This window comes from Macrobrachium nipponense, chromosome 5 (genome assembly GCF_015104395.2).
Source record: "Macrobrachium nipponense isolate FS-2020 chromosome 5, ASM1510439v2, whole genome shotgun sequence".
NCBI lineage: Eukaryota > Metazoa > Arthropoda > Malacostraca > Decapoda > Palaemonidae > Macrobrachium > Macrobrachium nipponense.
Window position 1 is genome coordinate 8,851,783 of NC_061107.1, and position 9,913 is coordinate 8,861,695.

Sequence of the window (9,913 nt, forward strand, 5' to 3'; positions counted from 1 at the left end):
TTCAAAATGAGTTTATTTTTAATTTGATTTAAAGCTTTGTTTATGGTTCCGTGTGATTCTGAAATTACGAGCAAAAGAGAGTAACTAAAATAGGTCGCTCTGCGTCCTTGAGAAAACTCGTACTGAAAATGGCCAGGCAACGGGAACGAGAGAGAGAGAGAGAGAGAGAGAGAGAGAGAGAAACACATAGAGAGAGAGAGAGAGCGGAGAAACACACACAGAGGCAGACAGACAGACAGAGAAGATAAATAAAGAGAGACAGACAGAGACAAAGAGAACAAAATAGAGCTAGAGAGGAGAAGAAAAGAGAGATAGAAGAAGAACAAAGCGAGAGAGAGAGAGAGATATATATAGAGGATAAATAGAGACAGACAGAGAGAGAGCCATAGCAAAAATAGAGAGAGAGAGAGAGAGAGAGGAGAAAACAGAGAGAGAGAGAGAGGGGACAGACGAGAAACAGAGAAACACACAGGGAGAGAGAGGGGGGCGAAACAAATAAAGATAGGACAAATAGAGAGAGAGAGAGAGAGAGAGAGAGAGAGAGGGTCGAGGAAGAAGACGACGACGAAGAAGCCAGAGAAGAACTCAAGAAAGCTGTTAAAGGCAATTCGTCTTCAGTCCATTAGCGCGTCTCTTATCGCCAAGTGGTGGTGTCTCTTATGTCCTTTCTCCAGCTTCCAAGTGTCGCGTCCGCGCTCTTGATACAAGATTCCATGTGACATTCTTTGGTACGTATCAAAAATCAAATGTTCAGTAGCTTTCGTGGTCGCCTGGCCTGTCTGTTTAGAGCAGTGGTTCTTGCCCTGGGGTACATACGAAACCTTAAACCTGGGGGTACGAGACATGATAGTCAGTGCAATGGTACTACTGTATAGTATATGGATCACCTGAAGATTAGCGACCCCTAATACCTCTCCTGAAGAAAATCGACCCACATATTTTCCTCCTGAAGAAAATCGACCCCAATATTTTCCTCCTGAAGAAAAGCGACCCCAATATTTTCCACCAGAGGATAAACGACCCCTGCTTGTTGGTGTCTCCAATCTTCAGGTGACCCACTTTAGCTCATAAAATTTCAGAAAAAAGGAGAAAAAAATATAGATATATATTCATTAAAAACTACTTTATTAAACATTTGTTAAAAAGACAAATTTCGACAAACAATCAATAGTTAATTAAAAGCGTATTGTCTTGCAATTTCAGTACAAAAATAATCAAACCTACTGTAACCCATGAGGCTAGCGCGCGCAGCGCAACATTACCTCTTGCCAGAACATACCGAGCTTGCCAAGAATCTTTAATTATGCAGATAAGGCGTGAAGCGCCGTTCCGCCACGGCCTTACTGTAACCCCTGTTAATTCCTCACCTTAAGAAAAGCGACCCCAATATTTTCCACCTGAAGAAAAACGACCCCAGCGTGTGTTGGGGTCGCTTTTCTTCAGGTGATCCTAGTATATTTTTACATGTGTTGTACAGGGTGTCCAAAAAGTCCCAGCACCATTCTGAGCCATAAATACTTGTAATGGTACTGGGATTTTATGGACGCCCTGTATTGTTTCGTCTTGTGGTGGCATTTTCGTAGTCGTTGGTTATTTTTTATTCATTATTGGGTTTCACTTTATCAGATATTGTCTCGACTTTCTTTCTCCTGTTCTGATATCTTCATGCCTCGTTCAAAAGTCCCGTAGGGAGGGTAGCGCCGTCAGTCTACCTTATTCGGTGCAATGTAGGCATTACTTAAGATTCTTCGGCCCCTAGCTACAACTACTTTCATTCCTTTTACTTTACCTCCGTTCATATCCTCTTTCTTCCATGTTACTGTCCACCCTTTCCTAACAATGGTTTCATAGTGCAACTGCTTTGAGGTTTTCCCTCTGTTACACCTTTCAAACCTTTTACTGTCAATTTCCGTTTCAGCGCTGAATGGTCTAGTTGCCCCAGTGCTTGGCATAATTCCAAATATCTATATAAATCAAAAGCCTCGTTAAAAAGTTAGGGCAATGTGAGATAAGTAGAGAAACACACATATACAATGATATTACGATGGTATTTTCCCCAAAATTATACCCATTTTTTTTTTTTTTTTTTTTTTTTGGCTTTACAGCAGTTCACCTGCTGAGCATTAAGGAAGTAGATAAAGCTCCTCCTCCTACATGGGGGATTTAAGGGGAAGTGAGGAGGCCTTGGTGAACAGGGTGACGGTCATACGTCATACCCTCTTTAGCCTATACTCCCATTTATGTAATTTAGGAAAATACATTAGCAATAATTAAATAAACACAGATTCTACATATTTATTACATTCAAGTTTACTTAATATAATATATAATAGGCAGGAAATGGGCGTGGAGGGTGGGGGGTGAGACTGAGAGGCCAGGAAAGTGGGTTGAGGGAGGGAGGGAGGAGGAGGGGAAGGGTGAGGGAGGGAGGGAAGGAGGTACGGAGGGACGGGATGGTAGTAAAGCTGGTCACCCATCCGAATCGTGATCTGTCCCAACTCTGCATAGAGTCACCGGTCGAAAAACCAGCTGCAGCTGTCAAAGGACCTTATAATGCTGCCGTCTGTCAAAGATGGTTATCTGTCAATTGCAACGTTCGATGACGTCATCGAGGGGCGTGTCCTTTTGCTTCGGTGGTGATCATGGTTTGCAGTTACCTGTCGTTGCAGAGAGAGAGAGAGAGAGAGAGAGAGTGAGAGAGAGAGAGAGAGAGAGAGGAGAAAGACAGACAGAGAGAAAGAGAGAGAGAGAGAGAGAGAGAATAAATCGAGTGGAGAAAAATAGACAGAGAGCAAATAAATAGAGAGAGGAGAAAAACAGAGAGAGAGAGGATAAATAGAGAGAGGAGAAAAAAAAGAGAGAGAGGATAAATAGAGAAGGGAGAAAAACAAGAGCGGGAGAGAGGATAAATAGTGAGAGGAGAAAAGAGAGAGAGAGAGGATAAATAGAGACAAGAGAAAAAGAGAGAGAGAGAGGATAAATAGAGAGAATAAAAAGACAGAGAGAGAGAGAGAAGAGAGAGAGAGAGAGAGAGAGAGAGAGGATAAATAGAGTGGAGAAAAATTATATCCCTCAATGTTGCTATAGACCAATCGCTCTTTGATAGAAAAAATAAAATCAATTATATCTCAGTTCAATCAGACCACCGAGCTGTTTAACAGCTTTTAAGATCTGAGGGCGGAGAGAAAAAGTGCGGACGGACAGACAAAGCAAGAACAATGGTTTTCCTTCACAGAGAACTAAAAGGGCACGGCGCGTCTCGTGTCAAACACGGAAGCTATAATCGTGTTGATAGGGTTTCTCTCTCTCTCTCTCTCTCTCTCTCTCTCTCTCTCTCTCTCGAGCTGTTTTACTCGTATCCTAAGAATGGCTAGAAAGTGAGGTGACCCAGTCCTTGTCCTTAAAAGGAAGGCTAATAGGTAAACTGCTGCGTGAGGAGCAGCCAAGGCCAGTTAAGGATATGAAAAACAACAAATGATCATTTTACGAACATTATCTCAACTCCTCAAGCCTGATATTTATTTTGATTTTTCACAATTCTGCAGGAGAGAATTTCTATGCGTACACTGGTATATTCCGTGAATCCCAAATATTTCAGTGAGAAAGGAATGAGTTTTGTATTATTGCATTCCATACTATATATGTTTTGATAGATCCTATAGTGGGTTGGAAGCTAGGACTTATATTTAAAGGTATAAAAAAAGCGACTCGGGAATTTTCCAGACTAGATGTGTAAAGGAAGCTTAGAAAAGGAGACTAAGACCTGTAGAGAAGAATAAAAGTACAGGAAATGACTGTTTACCTAGACCTTGGAGAGAGCTCATCAGGAAATGGCCAACATCTTTAGTGTCACAGTGGGTGATCTTAAATTCTTGAAAGGTGACGCTTGTATTATGGCCAACATCTATAGTGTCTCAGTGAGGGATCTTAAATGATTGAAAGTTAACGCTTGTATTATGGCCAACATCTTTAGTGTCTCAGTGAGGGATCTTAAATGATTGAAAGTTAACGCTTCTATTATGACCAACATCTTTAGTGTCTCAGTGGGAGATCTTAAATTATTGAAAGTTAACGCTTCTATTATGACCAACATCTTTAGTGTCTCAGTGGGAGATCTTAAATTATTGAAAGTTAACGCTTGTATTATGGCCAACATCTTTAGTGTCTCAGTGGGGGATCTTAAATTATTGAAAGTTAACGCTTGTATTATGGCCAACATCTTTAGTGTCTCAGTGGGAGATCTTAAATTATTGAAAGTTAACGCTTGTATTATGGCCAACATCTTTAGTGTCTCAGTGGGGATCTTAAATTATTGAAAGTTAACGCTTGTATATGGCCAACATCTTTAGTGTCTCAGTGGTAGATCTTAAATTATTGAAAGTTAACGCTTGTATTATGGCCAACATCTTTAGTGTCTCAGTGGTAGATCTTAAATTATTGAAAGTAAACGCTTGTATAATGGCCAACATCTTTAGTGTCTCAGTGGGGGATCTTAAATTATTGAAAGTTAACGCTTGTATTATGACCAACATCTTTAGTGTCTCAGTGGGAGATCTTAAATTATTGAAAGTTAACGCTTGTATTATGGCCAACATCTTTAGTGTCTCAGTGGGAGATCTTAAATTATTGAAAGTTAACGCTTGTATAATGGCCAACATCTTTAGTGTCTCAGTGGGAGATCTTAAATTATTGAAAGTTAACGCTTGTATAATGACCAAACATCTTTAGATGTCTCAGTGGGTAGATCTTAAATTATTGAAAGTTAACGCTTGTATTATGACCAACATCTTTAGTGTCTCAGTGGGGGATCTTAAATTATTGAAAGTTAACGCTTGTATTATGACCAACATCTTTAGTGTCTCAGTGGTAGATCTTAAATTATTGAAAGTTAACGCTTGTATTATGACCAACATCTTTAGTGTCTCAGTGGGGATCTTAAATTATTGAAAGTTAATGCTTCTATTATGGCCAACTCTTTAGTGTCCTCAGTGAGGCGATCTTAAATTATTGAAAGTTAACGCTTGTATTATGGCCAACATCTTTAGTGTCTCAAGTGAGGGATCTTAAATTATTGAAAAGTTTAACGCTTGTATTATGGCCAATCCTTTAGTGTCTCAAAGTGAGGGATCTATTATTGAAAGTTAAACGCTTTGTATTATGGCCAACATCTTTAGTGTCTCAGTGAGGGTCTTAAATTAATTGAAGTTAACGCTTGTAATTATGGCCAACATCTTTAGTGTCTCAGTGAGGGATCTTTAAATTATTGAAAGTTAACGCTTGTATTATGGCCCAACATCTTAGTGTCTCAGTGAGGACCTTAAATTATTGAAAGGTGAACGCTTGTATTATGGCCAAAATCTTTAAGTGTCTCATGGGCGGGGATCTTAAATTAATTGAAAGGTGGCTTGTATTATGGCCCAAAATCTTTAGTGTCTCAGTGCGGGGATCTTAAATTATTGAAAGGTGACGCTTGTATTATGGCCAAAATCTTTAGTGTCTCAGTGCGGGGATCTTAAATTATTGAAAGTGACCGCTTGTATTATGGGGCCAAAATCTTTATGTTAAAGTGTCTTCAGTTGCAAAGGGATCTTAAATTATTGAAAGTTTTAACCGCTTGTATTTATGGCTACATCTTTAGTGTCTCAGTGGGGGATCTTAAATTGCTGAAAGGTGAGACTTGCATCAAAAGACGTCAAAATTACTTGGGAATTTGCCAGACGAGATTAAAATAAAATTTTTAAAGGACGCCATCTTTAGTTTGTTGTTGTTGTTGGAGATTAAGCTGGCCTTGTGCCTGCACGGGCTCTTGCTCATAGAGCAGTGGCCCGTAGAAGGTAGTTTGGGAAATAACTCTTCACCTTGACCTAGAAGAAACCTTCTGAGAAAATGACCAACATCTAGTGTCTCAAAAGACAGTGAATTTAAATGGAAAATATTCATATTAATAAAAATTTTCAACATGAATTTTAGAATACTGAGAAACGGAAAGTTTCAGAAGGTAACAAATAACGTCCGAGGCTTATAAGTTCCCGTAAATCCGGATTAGGTCAACTCAGGGTCTTCGAGGTCATACCTCCCCCACTAAGTAATCCCTCCCCGTTCTTCCTGCTTCGTAATCCCCACTGCTAAGAAAACTTTTGTAGGCCTAAGCTGTCAGACCTATTTGTGTTAGTTCGTGCGTGCCAGTCGTTTTGAAATCTTCAGATATTATTATTATTATTATTATTATTATTATTATTATTATTATTATTATTATTATTATTGTTGTGTATGCTAGAAACAGACCTTCTTTTAACTTTTATAAAAAAATAATGACAGAATTCACAGAATTGATTTTATACAAAATTCTTTCAATTCTCCAGAAAGGCAAATCATAAGGAGAATTGAAAGAATTTTGTTTATCATCAATTCTGTGAATTTTGCCATTATTTTTAATAAAATAAAATATTATTATTATTATTATTATTATTATTATTATTATTATTATTATTATTATTATTATTATTATTATTATTATTATATTATTATTATTATTATTATTATTATTATTATTATGAGTCTTCAAATTGAAAACAATTCTGTTTGATTTACCACTTTTTTAATCGAATAGATTCTTGAGATTTATCTGTAAATATGTTGGTACCCATAGATAACTGTGGAGTTGTTTCTCCATTATCATTATTATTTTTTATTTATTCATTTATGCATTTATTTATTTTTTGCCCTATCACAGTTCTCCAATTCGACTGGGTGGTATTTATAGTGTGGGGTTCCGGGTTGCATCCTGCCTCCTTAGGAGTCCATCACTTTTCTTACTATGTGCGCCGTTTCTAGGATCACACTCTTCTGCATGAGTCCTGGAGCTACTTCAGCCTCTAGTTTTTCCAGATTCCATTTCGGGGATCTTAGGATCGTGCCTAGTGTTCCTATGATTATGGGTACAGTTTCCTCTGGCATATCCCATATCCTTCTTATTTCTACTTTCCAGGTCCTTGATACTTATTAATTTTTTCCCTTTCTTTCTCTTCAACTCTGGTGTCCCATGGTATTGCGACATCAATGAGTGATACTTTCTTCTTGATTTTGTCAATCAACGTCACCTTATTACTGCAAGGTAGCTGATGTTTCTTGCACAGGCTCCAGTGGAGGGCTTTTGCTACTGAATCATGCCTCTTTTTGTACTGGTTCTGTGCAAGTGCCGGACATTCGCTTGCTATGTGGTTTATGGTTTCATTTTTCGTATTGCACTTTCTACATATGGGAGAGATGTTATTTCCATCTATCGTTCTTTGAACATATCTGGTTCTTAGGGCCTGATCTTGTGCCGCTGTTATTATTCCTTCAGTTTCCTTCTTGAGCTCTCCCCTCTGTAGCCATTACCATGTGTCATCGCTGGCTAGTTCTTTAGTCTGTCTCATGCATTGTCCGTGCATTGGTTTGTTGTTCCAGTCCTCTGTTCTGTTTGTCATTCTCCTGTCTCTATATTTTTCTGGGTCTTCGTCTACTTTTATCAGTCCTTCCCATGCACTCTTGAGCCACTCGTCTTCACTAGACTTCATATATTGCCCCAGTGCTCTGTTCTCGATGTTGACGCAGTCCTCTATACATAGTAGTCCTCTCTCTCCTTCCTTTCGTGTTATGTATAGTTTGTCCGTATTTGCTCTTGGGTGTAGTGCTTTGTGCATTGTCATATGTGTCCTAGTTTTCTGGTCTATGCTGCGGAGTCCTGCCTTCGTCCATTCCACTATTCCTGCGCTGTATCTGATTACTGGCACTGCCCTTGTTTTAATGGCTTTTATCATATTTCCGGCTTTGAGTTTTGACTTGAGTATCGCCTTGAGTCTCTGCATATATTCTTTCCTGATCGTGTCCTTCATCTCTTGGTGTTTCATATCCCCTCCCTCCATCATTTCCAGGTATTTGTATCCAGTCTCATCTATGTGTTTGATGTTGTTCCCATCTGGTAGCTTTATCCCTTCAGTCCTTGTTACTTTGCCCTTTTGTATGTTGACCAAGGCACATTTTTCTATTCCAAACTCCATCCTGATGTCCCCAGATACAATCCTTACAGTCTGGATTAGGGTATCTATTTCCTTGATGCTCTTACCATACAGCTTGATGTCGTCCATGAACATCAGATGGTTAATTCTGTTGCCTCTTTTCTTGAGTTGGTACCCAGCATCCATCTTCTGCAGTACTTTTGTCATGGGAATCATCATCATTATTATTATTATTATTATTATTATTATTATTATTATTATTATTATTTTATTATTATTATTATTATTATTATTAAAGAAGTATAAAAAATTCTAGACTGGGGTCTATCAGGAGGATGTACTTGTCTGTATAGAAGAATAAAATTATTAACAACATCTCAGATTTAAAAATCATTTTCGGTCAAGGAAAATGCAATAATCTAAGATGTAGTTTGCCTGGCAGAAGAGGATAGATAGTATATAATCAAGAGTAAAAATATTCCACAGTGATTGACAGTATTCCATATGAAATATGTCGGTAAGTCCCTCCTCTAATAAAAATTTCCGTTTCTCCTTTTTTTTTTTCCAGAATTGAGCCTGTTTTGGCGAAGAGTGAATGAGAACCTCCACCAAGGAAATTTCAAACCCGTAGGCTTTGGATACCTTTTTTTGGAATCGGGAAGTTACCTTTATCATTATTATAACCTTGCGTGAGTGTTTTACTTCCCTCTTTGATACTTTCCCAGACGCTTTTTCATTCTACTTCAATAATCTACCACACAAATCTCCGTAGTTTTCTTGTACACTGAAGTAAACAAAGGAAGGTCGAATTTAATTGAAGATAGACTTGTAACAGCAAACAATCAATAGCTCATTGAAGAAAGGTCAGTTGAAAGAAGATAACATACAATACTCCATTGCTCTTTAGATAGATTTCAAAAACATAATTAATTGCTGGACACGAATAGAAAGAAGACTGCGACACTCACTAACTAATCTGGTATAACGGTGCGACAAATACCCAGAGACTGTATTTGAAGACTCCAAGGACCCAGTTCCAGTTCGTCAGCCATGGAAAGCATCATTTTCCCCCTGGAACGCCATGATTTTTCATGGCTTATGGTGAACCATTCCAGAACGACAAACACGTCCAGCAACTTCCCCTTCTTCTCGCCGTCTGCGCCTTTTCAAGATGGTCTGCAGATTAAAACCGAAGAATCTGGAACGCTCTTCAATTTGACCCTCCAGGACCTTCCCTTAGGGTTCCTCTCCCTCGTAGTCATACGGAACCTTTATAAAGACATACACTTCCAGTTCCCAAGTAAAAATGCCGTTTTTGAAAACTGGAACTTGAAAATTTTATTCGTCCTAACAAATTTGATCAAGACGATCACCGGGGCTCTTTTATTAGCGATATCGTTGCCAATTGCGCTTCCAGTCACGTTTCTCTTTTGGCTTCTGTCAACTCTCGTCCAAACGATCTATACCTTCCAGTTTGGAGGTTCCGTATCCAAAGCCCAGGGAATGGACGGCCTCTGGGGCCTGGAAACCAAAGAGAGCCGCCCCTTCATACTCGTTTGTCTGCGCCTGGCTGGAATTCCAGACGCGAGGAAAATTAGCCACCACATTGCTTCCAGGATTTTAGATGCGCGAGACGCTACGGGTGACTACAGGTTCAAGAAATTCCGCCAGACGTTCTCCCAGCTCTATGGCTACTACATCTGGAAAGAGGCCGGAGATTTCGACGTCGCAGATCACATCAGGCTCGTCGACCTTCAGGAATATTATTGGGGGACGCCAAAAGAAGCAGATCACGGTGGCAGCGGCGTCGTGGAGGAGGAATCTGTAGAGGAGGAACCGGTAGAAGTGGCTGACACCTTGCTAAACAGATTCCTGAGTGAGGAAGGAATGACGCCTCTTTCCAGCGCTCGTCC

At 39.3% G+C, this 9,913-nt stretch overlaps 1 protein-coding gene across 1 annotated transcript in view; it reads left to right on the forward strand.

The window, feature by feature from the left end:
* The first annotated feature begins 567 nt into the window (after window positions 1-567).
* LOC135215183 (uncharacterized) overlaps window positions 568-9,913 on the forward strand; it is a 22,430-nt gene continuing 13,084 nt past the window's right edge. The window contains exons 1-2 of the mRNA XM_064249658.1: window positions 568-728; window positions 8,569-9,913. The exon at window positions 8,569-9,913 is cut by the window's right edge and continues 39 nt beyond it. Of these exons, the coding sequence (XP_064105728.1) occupies window positions 9,051-9,913 (863 nt within the window). The 5' untranslated portion in view covers window positions 568-728; window positions 8,569-9,050. The remainder of the gene's footprint in view (window positions 729-8,568) is intronic.